Source organism: Lepus europaeus, chromosome 12 (genome assembly GCF_033115175.1).
Source record: "Lepus europaeus isolate LE1 chromosome 12, mLepTim1.pri, whole genome shotgun sequence".
NCBI classification, from domain to species: Eukaryota; Metazoa; Chordata; class Mammalia; order Lagomorpha; family Leporidae; genus Lepus; species Lepus europaeus.
Genome location: NC_084838.1, coordinates 90812058 through 90825221, shown reverse-complemented (window position 1 = coordinate 90825221; position 13164 = coordinate 90812058). Strand labels below are relative to the sequence as shown.

At 41.6% G+C, this 13164-nt stretch overlaps 1 protein-coding gene across 2 annotated transcripts in view; it reads left to right on the top strand.

The window, feature by feature from the left end:
• The window catches only part of NOL8 (nucleolar protein 8), a 32345-nt gene extending 19879 nt beyond the window's left edge, over positions 1-12466 (top strand). Inside the window, exons 12-17 of one of the 2 annotated variants that reach the window (XM_062208488.1) lie at positions 955-1032; positions 5510-5781; positions 8361-8493; positions 9839-9909; positions 11774-11856; positions 11974-12466. In XM_062208488.1, coding sequence (XP_062064472.1) covers positions 955-1032; positions 5510-5781; positions 8361-8493; positions 9839-9909; positions 11774-11856; positions 11974-12024 — 688 coding nt within the window. In that variant the 3' untranslated portion in view covers positions 12025-12466. The remainder of the gene's footprint in view (positions 1-954; positions 1033-5509; positions 5782-8360; positions 8494-9838; positions 9910-11773; positions 11857-11973) is intronic. The other variant, XM_062208489.1, reaches the window with a different exon arrangement.
• The last annotated feature ends 698 nt before the right edge of the window (positions 12467-13164 follow it).

Genomic DNA, 13164 nt, shown 5'->3' with positions numbered 1-13164 from the left:
AATTTAAGACTGGGATATTCTTAACTTCCTTGAGAGAGAAGTTGGCAATATGTATCAGGTCTTTTTTTTTTTTTAAGATGTATTTATTTATTTGAAAGGCAGCATTACAGAGAGGCCGAGGCAAAGAAAGAGGTCTTCCATCTGCTGGTTCACTCTCCAATTGGCCGCAACAGCTAGAGTTGTGCCTATCCAAAGCCAGGAGCCAGGAGTTTCTTCCAGGTCTCCCACGTGGGTTCAGGGGCCCAAGGACTTGGGCCACCTTCCACTGCTTTCCCAGGCCATAGCAGAGAGCTAGGTCAGAAGTGGAGCGGCTGGGTCTCGAACTGGCACCCATATGGGATGCCAGCATTGCAGGCAGCTTTACCTGCTACTCCATAGTGCCGGCCCCTGTGTATCAGATCCTAAAATGTATTTACTAGTGATTTCAATTCAAGAAACTGAAATTATTTCTTTTAGACTTACATGTTATAGCAGCATTGCTTTCATTAATATAATGTTTGAAAAACAATTTAAGTGTTCTCTATAAAACTATTAAGCTAAATAAATGATTATTATAAAAATTTGAAAATGTAATTTAGAGAGATTAGTGTAATGAAAGCCCTATGTACCTAGCTTCTAGAGTCACCAACAAGTGACCAGTGTTCTATGCCTTTATCCATTTCCTGCTTTACCAGTGAAATATTTTATGCAAATCACAGGGGTTATATAATTTTATCTGTATGTATTTTAATATATTAAACACAGTTTTTAAGACTGTAGAAGGTAACAAGGAAACTCTAAAGTAGGCAATTTAAAATAGTATTTCTCAGAATAATTCTTTTCTTTGATATTACTTAGCTTCATCTTGCCCTGAGATTAGAATCCTCCTAATGTTGAGTTATACTTTGCTATTAATTTTTTTTTGTTTCAGTGTCAGATTTACTTCTTCCAACAGTGTCTCCTTTCTTTATACAGGGACATCATACGTTATGATCCAACGAGACATGACCATGCGACTTATGAAAGAAAAAAAGATGAAAAACCAAAAGAAAGGTAAATAGAGCTAATTCTTTTAGCAGTAGGATCATGATTTAATCTCATTTCAAGCAATGAGAGGAAAACAGTTACCAATATTCCACCCACTGGTCCCACTGTATTTACTTTACAGAGGAGGTTGGTGGGTGGAGATAGAGAGGAATTATTTACATGGTGGATTAGGGCTTGCTTTTCGTAAAAGGATCTCATGTACGTGAACGTTGATATGTGCTCCTACTCTAGTGTGGTGCCTTCACCGTGTATTAGTTTCTTATGGATACTGTGACAAATTATCATAAACTATGTGCCTTAAAACCAGTGCTGGTGGCTAAACACCCAAGGGTATTAGAAGGGCTTGCATTAACCCTGGAAGTTCAGAGAAACAAATCCATTTTGTTCATCACTCCATGTTTCTGGTGACTACTTGAAGCTATATCACTTTGTCTCTGCTTCCTCCTCATTTTTGTGTGTGTGTCTTTTTTTTTTCTTTAAGATTTATTTATTTATTTGAAAGATGGAATTATAGAGAGGGAGATGCAGAAGCAAAAAGAGAAGTCTCTCCTCTGCTGGTTCATTCCACAATGGCCACAACAGCCAGGGCTGGGCCAGGCTAAAACCAGGAGCCAGGAGCTTCATGGTCTCACCCATGGGGTATAGGGGGCCCAAGTACTTGGGCCCATCTTCCGATGCTTTCTCAGGCACATTAGCATGGGGCTGAATCAGGAGCAACCAGGACTGGACCCTGCACCCATATGGGATGCGGGTACTGCAGACAGCAGCTTAACCTGGTCTCTCTTTGTTTCTTTCTTTTTTTTTTTTTATGGTTTTCTTTTAAAGATTTATTTATTTGGTTTTTTATTTGAAAGGCAGAGAGAGAGAGAAAGTCTTGCATCCACTGGTTCACTCTCCAATTGGCTGCAATGGTCGGAGCTGAGCTGATCTGAAGCCAGGAGCCAGGAGCCAGAAGCTTCTGCAGGTCTCTCCATGTGGGTCCTCTTTGTCTCTTACAAGGAGATTTAAGGTTTCTTTTTGGACCCACTTGGATAATCTGGATGATATCTTGATCTCAGAGTCCTTAACTTCCTTAGTAAGACCTTTTACCTAAATAAGGCAAAATCACAGGTTTCAGGATTTAGAATGTGGGTACCTCTTTTGGGAGGCAAACATTCAACCCACTCCACTATGCCAGTGAGGTAAAAGTTTCATTTTCCTGGGCCGGCATTGCAGTGCAGCAAGTTAAACCACTGCCTGGGGCACTAACATCCCATGTGAGCATCCACATGGGAAACCTAGATGGAGGTCTAGGCTCCTGGCTTTTGCCTGGCTCACCATCAGTCATTGCTGCCATTTTAGGGAGTGAAACAGTGGGTGAGAAATCTTTCTCTGGCTTGCCCTCTGTCTCTGTGACTCTGCCTTTCAAATAAAATAAATAAATCTTCTTTTAAAAATGTTTGATCTTCCTGTAGATCTGCAGTCAGCTTGATAAATACAGCAAATATATGAAGCAGCCAATAACAACTTGGATTAAATCCTTCATTTTTCCTACTGTTAGTTGCAGTTTAAATCAATAAAAGGAATGTTTTACCTTGAATTGGACCCTGAATCAAAAAAAATGATGTTGTGGAGAAACTGAAAATCAGAATAAAATCTCTGAGTTTAGTTGATAGTAATAAACCAGTGTTAATCTTTTAGTTCTGACAATTGTATCATAATTATGTGAGATGCTTTCATTACAGAAAAGTGGTGAAAGATATTTGGAAATTCTGTCCTTGCAACTTTCTGTGAATCTAAAATTGTCTTCAAATTATAAGCTTTAATTTGGCTTTAAAAAGAGTCACAGCAGACCAATGTAGAAATAATAGTTCCTCCAAATGTACAATTTTTATGTTATTTCAGATAATCCACATTGAACACAATAAGAGGGGATTTTTTTTTTTAAGGCTTGTTTTATTTATTGGACAGGCAGAGTTAAAGAGAAAGAGGGAGGGAGAGACAGAGACAGATCTGCAATCCACTGGTTCACTCCCTAAATGGCTGCAATGGCCAGGGCTGGGCCAGACCAAAGATAGGACCCAGGAACCTCTTCTAGTTCTCCCATGTGGGTGCAGGGGCCAAGCACTTGGGTCATCTGCTGCTGCTTTTTCAGGCCATTAACAGGGAGCTGGATTGGAAGTAGAGGAGTCAGGACTCCAGCCGCGGCCCATGTGGGATGCTGCTGCTGCAGGCAGCTGCTTTACCCACCCTGGGCCTGAGGGGAATATTTTATAAGATGTGTTAAACTTTTTCTTGTTCACAAATAAGGTGTATTATTTTTTTGATGCGTAACAAATTAACCAAAACTTAGCATCTTAAAAGCAAAACATTTACTAATGCCAAGTTTCTGTGGATCAAAAATTTGAGAGGAGCTTCAGTAGGTAGTTCTGGCCAAGGTCTCCTAAAAGATTATAGTCAGAATGTTTCCTGGGATTTCACTCTTCACAGATCTGATTCCGCTGCTAGCATCTGCTTCCAAGATGGTTCACTCACCTTGCTATTGGCAGGGGCTCCCAGTCTTTCACCTCGTAGGTTCTCCATCAGGTTGATTAAGCGCTCTAACAATGTGGCAGCTGGCTTTCCTCAAATAGGTGCCATGAAAAAAAAAGGAAATATATATTTTATGATCTAGTCTTAGAAGTTACACACTGCTACATCTGCCTTATTTGATTTTCCTGAAACAGACCATTAAGTCCATCCCATACTTTGGTAGGGGTGGTTTCCACCACTTCTTAAAGGGCGAAATATCGAAGTATTTGTGGACATGCAAAATCAACCACAGTCTGCCCTCCGGCCACAGACTGTTCACTTTCTACCACACACCAAATATGCTCACCTCCTTAGATTTCTCAGAAGTCTGCATCAGCTCAAAGTTAAGGATGTTGTCATCCAAATCAGATATAGGCCCAGATGAAATTTACCTGTAGTAGGTCTTTAGAGTATATTGGATGCACTTCTTTTTGATCAGAAGGCCTGTGAACTAAAAAGATAAGTAGGGGTGGGCATTTGGTCCAGCAGTTAAGAATCCTTTTCTTAGGATACCCTCATCCCATATTAGAGTGCTTAAGTTCACGACCCTGCTATACTCCCAATTCCAGCTTCCTGCTAATATACACCCTAGGAATCAGCAGTCGTTGGTTCCTTGGTTCCTTGCCACCTACATGGGAGATCTGGATTGAGTTCTGGGATCTCAGCTTTGATCTGGCCCAGCCTTGGTTGATAGGGGCATTTGGAGAGTGAACCAGTAGATGGACAATCTCTGTCTGTTTTTCTGCCTTTCAAATAAATTTTAAAAATGAATAAAGAGGGGCTGGTACTGTGGTACAGTAGGTTAAACTGCTGCCTGCAGCACCAGCATCCCATATAGGCCCTGGTTCAAGTCTCAGCTGTTCTGACCAGCTCCCTGCTAATGCCCCTGGAAAGGGAGCAGAAGATGATCCAAGTACTTCAGCCTCTGTACCCTCATGGGAGACCCAGAAGAAGCTCCTGGCTCCTGTCTTAAGACTGATCCAGCCCCATCTCATGGGTCCGTTTGGGGAGTGAACCAGCAAATGAAAGATCTCTGTCTCTCCCTCTCTCTCTCTAACTGCCTTTCAAATAAATAAATGTTTGAAAATAAACAAACATGTTATCTGTCCTTCCCCTCCACATACAATGGTAGAATAAGCATAGGAGATCCACTGTAACTATCATTCAATGAAGAAAACAGGTACAAAAGAGCCACTTGTCCCTGGTAACTCAGGAATCTAGGGGGCCAGTCCTGTGGTACAAAAGGTTAAGCCTCTGCAGTGCTGGCATCCCAAATAGGCACTCATTACAGTCCTGGTTTTTCCTCCCTGCTAATGTAGCTATTAGTTTAGAAATAATTTCTGAATGTAGTTCAGAAGCACAGAGATGGAATTTTTTTAATGTATTTAATAAATATAAATTTTGAAAGTACAACTTTTGGATTATAGTGTTTTCCCCCCATAACCACCCTCCCACCCCAAACCATCCTATCTCCTACTCACTCTCCCATCCCATTCTTCATTAAGATTCATTTTTAATTATCTTTATATACAGAAGATAAACTTAGTATATACTAAGTAAAGATTTCAACAGTTTGCACCCACACAGACACACAAAGTATAACATACTGTTTGAATACTAGCTTTGCCGTTAATTCACATAGTATAACACATTAAGGACAGAGATCCTACATGGGGAGTAAGTGCACAGTGACTCCTGTTGTTGATTTCACAACTGACACACAGAGATGGAATCGACTGATGTTCAATATACCAACTAGTTAAGATGTTTTGTGTAAGAAAATGCTTATTAGTCAAGATTCTGCTTTTATTAGTAGAGTGTGATGAGTGGATTTCTTAGTTGAAATGAATTAAAATTATCCCAGATGTTTTCCTTTCCTGCATTCTGGAAATTATTCAAAACCTGTTTCTGGTATACATGTCTGTCATTGCAGTAAAGCTAAAAGAAAGAAGAAAAGGGAAGAAGCTGAAAAGCTACCTGAAGTATCTAAAGAAATGTATTATAACATTGCAATGGATTTGAAAGAAATATTCCAAACTACAAAAGGCACCAGTGAAAAGGAAGAAGACACACCCAGGAATGAGGACTGTGGTGGAGAGAAAGCTCAGGAGATCCACGACCCTGCAGCTCTCACTGATGGGGCCAAGCAGCCTGCAGGGTTCACATTCTCCTTTTTTGATATAGACACCACAGATGTAAAGGAAGGTACTTTTCTTTTTTCCCAATTTTTTTATTTCAGGCAATTGGAACTTACTTGACTGAGTCTGCATTAAATGTAACCAATATGAGATTCACAGGGCCATCATTTATACAACAGTTAAGGTGCCGCTTGGGATAGGACACCTGCATCCTATATTGGAGTGCCTGTGTTCAAGTCCCAGCTATACTCTGGATTCTAGCTTTCTGCTAATGTGCCCCCTAGGAGGCAGCAGGTGATGGCTCAAGTGGGAGACCTGGGTTGAGTTCCCGGCTCCTGACATCGCCATGGTCCAGCCTGGCCCAGCCCTGGCTGCTGGCTGCTGGCTGTTGCAGGCTTTTGGGGAGTGAAACAATGAATGGGAGATCTCTTTTTCTCTCTCTCTCTTTCTCTGCCTTGCAAAATAAAATAATTAACTTTAAAACAAATTTAACAGTAGGAAATTCAGTAGTACCATGACCATAATAACATGGTGGGCCTGATGCTATGGTAGAAACTATTTTTGCATTTAAGTGAACATACTTCTAGCTGGCTGCCATATGAAGGGAAGCCAGAGACTGCTGTACAGTATCCTTTCTGTTAAGTAAAAACCATCATAAAGAGGTAATAGTGGCCGGCGCTGTGGCTTAACAGGCTAATCCTCCGCCTTGCGGTGCTGGCACACCGGGTTCTAGTCCCAGTTGGGGCACCGGATTCTGTCCCGGTTGCTCCTCTTCCAGTCCAGCTCTCTGCTGTGGCCCGGGAGTGCAGTAGAGGATGACCCAGGTCCTTGGGCCCTGCACCCCATGGGAGACCAGGAGAAGCACCTGGCTCCTGGCTTCGGATCAGCGAGATGCGCCAGCCACAGCGACCATTGGAGGGTGAACCAACGGCAAAAAGGAAGACCACCATTCTCTCTGTCTCTCTCTCACTATCCACTCTGCCTGTCAAAAAAAAAAAAAAAAAAAAAAAAAAAAGAGGTAGTAGTAAGTCATATACTGTAATAGCTTCATGTCTTCACTGCAGTTTTAAATGCAATGACTTAAAACTAGTGCCATTCTTGGCTTCTTACAAACATACCATGCTATTTATATGTCAGTTATTTCAAAGTTTATTCTTGGAGATTCACCGGAATCTAGAGAAAAGTACAAATACATTACCTACAGGTTTGTTTTGTTTTGTTTTGTTTTTGACAGGCAGAGTGGATAGTGAGAGAGAGACAGAAAGGTCTTCCTTTTTGCCGTTGGTTCACCCTCCAATGGCCAATGCGGCTGTCACACTGCACTGATCCGAAGCCAGGAGCCAGGAGCCATAGCAGAGAGCTGGCCTGGAAGAGGGGCAACCGGGACAGAATCCGGTGCCCCAGCCGGGACTAGAACCCGGTGTGCCGGCGCCACAAGGCAGAGGATTAGCCTGTTAAGCCACGGCGCCGGCCTTACCTACAGTTTTGTATTCCAGTTCATCAGGTTTACATCTGAAGGCCAACATGGCCATAGGTAAAAGCATTTATTCCTTCGGAGGCTGTTCCTCACCGTATATTTAAGATATACATGCAATTTTTCTATATCCAGCCACAACTAACTACACTGATTCTACTTTAAAAATCAGCAGTTAAGATAGCATACATAGACAGATGTGTATCAACCGCCAGCACTAGCATTCTAAAATGAGCTACACCATCCAGTAGTTTTACTGTTGTAAATGAAATACAGTGTACCACGTGCTCTGCCTACTTCCCTGGTCTTGCCTGTGTTCTCCCTTTGAGTTTCAAGGTCAGTCCTGAACTATTGTGTAGTTTGGCATGATGTAGATATTAACTATAAATCTAACATTGAGGGCCAGGTATGAGAAAATAGTTTTGAAATTATTCCTGGACACCAGCAACCTGAGTGCTGTTTTAAGTGTCTGGGAAATTTTGGAAATGTAAAATGTTATTAATTAATTTATTTGAAAGATAGAGTTACAAAGAGGGAGAGGTGGTAGTGGTGGATCTTCCATCCGCTGATTCACTCCCCAAATGGCTGCAACAGCAGCCGGAGCTGGGCCAATCCAGAGCCAGGAGCAAGAAGTGTCTTCAGGTCTCCCACAGGCGTTCAGGGGCCCAAGGACTTGGGCCATCTTCTTCTGCTTTCCCAGGCCATTGCAGAAAGCTGGATCAGAAGTAGAGCAGCCAGGACTCCAACCGGCACCTATATTGGATGCTGGTGCTGCAGATGGCAGCTTTACCTGCTATACCACAGCAGCAGCAGTTTTTGAATGATGCTTTGGGATTGAAAATGTAAATATGTTTGTTTTTGTGTTTGTAAATAAGTAGGAAGAAAATTTGGTTTTATATTATTTTTAAAGATTTATTATTCATCCATAAACCATATATTTTATACCTTTTTATAATATTACTGTATTCCTTATCACATCACTCTAGCAATGTCAAAATTATAATAGTAGTTTCTCACTATTTGAAAATCCAAAAAGATGAAACTCCCTACTTTAACAATTTACATATTGGGAATTGAGTTATGTGTTTATGGTGAAAATAATCAAATACATGTGTTCAGTGATACTTAGTTGTTTAGTTACAAGACTATCATTGCTTACTCTTACACTATAGAGACCTATAGAGTTGAAACAGTGAAACCTGGAAAGATTGTCGGCAAGGGAGACCCTCGTTTCCAAGACAGCAGTTCAGAAGAAGAAGAAGAAGAAGTTACAGAAGAAACAGATCATGGGAAGCCCAGCCCTGAGTAAGCAATTTTCTGTGCAGATATATGTCATAATTTAGAACTTAGACAAGCTTCAAAAATATTTAAGAAGTGTCTAAGCTTTTCCTACAGCTTATTGTTGCTGAGCTCCTGAAAGAGTTCTACAGGCTTTATGCAATGTGGAGTATATTTCTTTTTTTCTTGAGATTTGGATACGGGGCCGGCGCCATGGCTCAATAGGCTAATCCTCCGCCTTGCGGCGCCGGCACACTGGGTTCTAGTCCCGGTCAGGGTGCCGGATTCTGTCCCGGATACCCCTCTTCCAGGCCAGCTCTCTGCTGTGGCCCAGGAGTGCAGTGGAGGATGGCCCAAGTGCTTGGGCCCTGCACCCGCATGGTAGACCAGAAGAAGCACCTGGCTTCTGGCTTCTGGCTTCCGATTAGCGCGATGCGCCGGCCGCAGCACGCCGGCTGCAGTGCCCTGGCCTCGGTGGCCATTGGAGGATGAAGCAATGGCAAAGGAAGACCTTTCTCTCTCTCTCTCTCACTATCCACTCTGCCTGTCAAAAAAAAAAAAAAAAAAAGAGAGAGAGATTTGGATATGGCTGTGGGAGAAAGACTATGTATAAGGAAATAAACCCAATAGTAATATGCTGGTTTACAAATAGCATCCTGGCCGGCGCCATGGCTCAATAAGCTAATCCTCCACCTTGCGGCACCGGCACACCGGGTTCTAGTCCTGGTCGGAGTGCCGGATTCTATCCTGGTTGCCCCTCTTCCAGGCCAGCTCTCTGCTATGGCCTGGGAAGGCAGTGGAGGATGGCCCAAGTCCTTGGGTCCTGCACCCACACGGGAGACCAGGAGAAGCACCTGGCTCCTGGCTTCGGATCAGCGCAATGTGCTGGCTGCAGTGGCCATTGGAGGGTGAACCAACAGCAAAAAGGAAGACCTTTCTCTCTGTCTCTCTCTCTCTCACTGTCCACTCTGCCTGTCAAAAATAAAATAAAATAAATAAATAAAAATAGCATCCTGCAGTTGACTGGGGGGTCACCATCTCCCACCCCCAATCCTCTACCCCTTCCTGTGGGGAACATGGCAACTGAGGAAGGAATAGTGAGAGTGAAGTATCAGCACGCAGAGTAGGGAAGAAGGAGCTTAAACAAGTTTCACTATCAAAGGCTCAGCTTGAAGAATGTTGAATGGAGAGAAGGTAGAGTAAAATTTTTAACTCAGGGAAAAATGAGCAAAACAAGTATTGTATTTAAGGAATACATTATACAAGTATATTTAAGGAATCATTTATTTATATTTTTAATGTAAATATGTGTTTTAAATTATTGACATTAAGCCAACCAATATCTGCCTATTTCCCCCCCTTCTCTCTTCAGAGAAGCATCATTACCTGAGAAACAAACCACTAGATTTTTCTTTTTCTCCAAGCACGATGAAAGACTTCATGGTGAGTCAACTTTTCCACTAAATGGTAACACTATGGCTCTTATCATTACTCCTGACACAGTTAGTCCTGTCCAGAAATTCTGACCCTTTGTATTGTCACTGGGTTTGGCCTCCTCCATGACTACTGCATTTTGACATGTAAAGCTATGGAAGACAGAACTCACTCCCCTCATTCCTTACTGATTCATTATCATCAACAAGGGCTTGTTTTGTTCAGGGACTTGCTTGGATGCTAGGTATTAAAACAAACAACCAACCAAAAATCCTGTAGTAAAAGGGCATGTGAATACTCTTAAGGCTATTGGCCAACTCCTCACATAAAGCCTAGCACAAACAGAAACAGTTACATAATTTGTTATATATAAAGAGTAAAATCTTAGCAATACTACATTTTTCATTTGCAAAAATATATAAAATGCTTCTTGAAAATTAATGGAAATGAGGACAGGCGTTTTTGCCTAGAGGTTAAGATATCCATGTCCCGAATTGTAGTACCTAGGTTTTATATCTGCCTCCAGCTCTTGATTGCAAACTCCTGCTAATGCAGACCTTGGGAATCAGTGGTGATAGCTCAAGTAATTGGGTTCCACTTATCAGGGAGACCTGGATTGGCCCCACCTGGAGACTTCAGACATCTGCGGAATGAACCAATAGATGGGAGTCTTTCTGTCTCTGATAGACACATTAAAACAGATGTTGGGTTAAAGTTAAATAAGATTAGTAGAAATTGGCCGGTGCTGTGGCTTAACAGGCTAATCCTCCGCCTTGTGGCGCCGGCACACCGGGTTCTAGTCCTGGTTGGGGCGCCGGATTCTGTCCTGGTTGCCCCTCTTCCAGGCCAGCTCTCTGCTATGGCCCGGGAAGGCAGTGGAGGATGGCCCAAGTGCTTGGGCCCTGCACCCCATGGGAGACCAGGAGAAGCTCCTGGCTTCGGATCAATGAGATGCGCCGGCCGCAGTGGCCATTGGAGGGTGAACCAACGGCAAAAAGGAAGACCTTTCTCTCTCTCTCTCTCTCACTCTCACTCTCACTATCCACTCTGCCTGTCCAAAAAAAAAAAAAAAAAAAAGAGTAGAAATTGAATTAACTGGTCAACTAGAAGTAGAAACTTTGATAACTAGAAATATTAGATATTTTTGTAGTAATTTGCATGTCAAAAGGTATTGTTACGGTTGCTTATAGTGCTTTGGGATCACATCAGGTAAATGATGGGTAGACCAGAACTCCCTGGTTCTTTTGCCTGATCCAGTTCTTTGTGCCCTGACAAAAAAGCACAAGTGAACTCAGCCCTGATTACTCTTCACTGCCAGCTTCAGCATGGGGTTGTGGTCCTGGCCAAGTTTCCATGAGAAATGTATTAAAGAAAACATTGAGATCTTTGAATTCCAGTTATCTTCAAAGGACATGAAAGTTCTAGGTGCCCTAAACAGAAATTTCATTATGCTACTGCTGATTTTATTGCCGGAAACCCAAAGTACCATTTTCTGATGAATATCAACTATCAACCTGAAGGCCTTTGTCATGATTTCCATCAGAAGCCCCTACTTATCAATCATGATGCAGGAGACATCTCAGATGTTGGTGATTGGATACCTCTTTACTGGTTAATCTATGCAGCTTAGCAACTCCCACTCAGAGATGTAGCCACAGAGCTCAAAGTTATGGCAGTAAATTTTTCTGTTACCTTGTGAAAAATAATGTTGTTTTCCTTTAAAAAAAAAAAAAGGTGCTGGGGTAAAGTTAATAAGATTAATAGAAATAGAAGAAAATGGTCAACTGGAATTGGAGACCTCGATAATTCTGAGCACTAGAATATTATCCACTTTTATAGTAATTTCCTGCATCATCATTTTATTTTTGCCTAGTAGGTTCTGACTTATTCTGGAGAGGAGTGGGAAGTAATATTAGCAGGAATTCTTGGGAGGCCAGAACAAACCATCTGCTTATGGTGAGTGTATCTCCGCAGCCCTGACAATGAGAATAATCTAAATTTTACTTTATAGTTATTGAATATATTGAAAACAATATACATTTATTAACAGACTTGATTTTATGGCTTTTCTAGGATTGTCGGAAGAAACATAAAGAAGCAAAAAGGAGAGTTAAACAAAAATAATGTCAGCATTGCTTTTGATACTGAATGTAGACAAACTCACCTAAGGAAATTGACCCAGAAAATAATTTTGGCTGACAGAGAAGAAATTTAAGAGTGAAAAAAATTCAGAACCTGGCTGGTAGAATATCATTTGGATTGCCATCTTTTTCTATGGAATCCCTGTTTTTCTTCCTAAGTAATTACTTCAAAAAATTTAATTTTGAAAAAATGAAGTTCAAGATATAAGTCTTTAAAAAGTTTGTGGAAACTACATGTTTGTAATAAAACATGGGTTTTAAAATGTATGTAGCAAAATAAATTTATTTTTTAATTTCATTTTCCACAAACTTTTTGAAGTACCCACTTCCTTCTTGTAAATAGCCTCTTGGCCCTCCATCCTTGGTAACTAATGGGCATTTGATACACCGTTTATCTGAAGCTTTTAAATAAATGAGTCAAAGCACTGTGTTCTCCAGGTTAGTCTTTGTGTGAGTTATAGGCTATCTGAAATAGTTCTAACTGTTCCAAATACACCTTACTAGCATTTTGTTTTTGTTTAGAAGTGAATTACAACTTTGAGTTCTATACCTGTGTCTTGTTGAATAGCTCACTGGAAAGCAGGACATTTTGCCCAATATCAGGGTAGTTCTATGAGGCACACCAAAGAAGACCAAACGCAGTTTTCCTGTCTTTGGTCTTGAATAATTTATTAACATATGGAGGGGCCGGCACTATGGCACAGTGGATTAAAGCCCTTGCCTGAAGCACCTTCATCACATATGGGTGCCGGTTCTAACCCCGGCTGCTCCTCTTCCGATCCAGCTCTCTGCTATGACCTGGGAAAGCAGTAGAAGATGGCCCAACTGCTTGGGCCCCTGCACCCATGTGGGAGACCTGGAAGAAGCTCCTGGCTCCTAGCTTCGGAGCTAGGAGCTAGATGTAGCCATCTGGGGAGTGAACCAGTGGATGGAAGACCTCTCTCTCTGTCTCTACCTAGCTCTGTAACTCTGTCTTTCAAATAAATAAAATAAATCTTAAAGAAAAATAAAAAACAATATATGGAGGCAAGCCTGTTAATACCAAAATTCTAGTTAGACTGGTAGATTATGAAAAATATTAGCTTTCTATTACTATAATTAAATGCCCAACACAGGCTGCTTA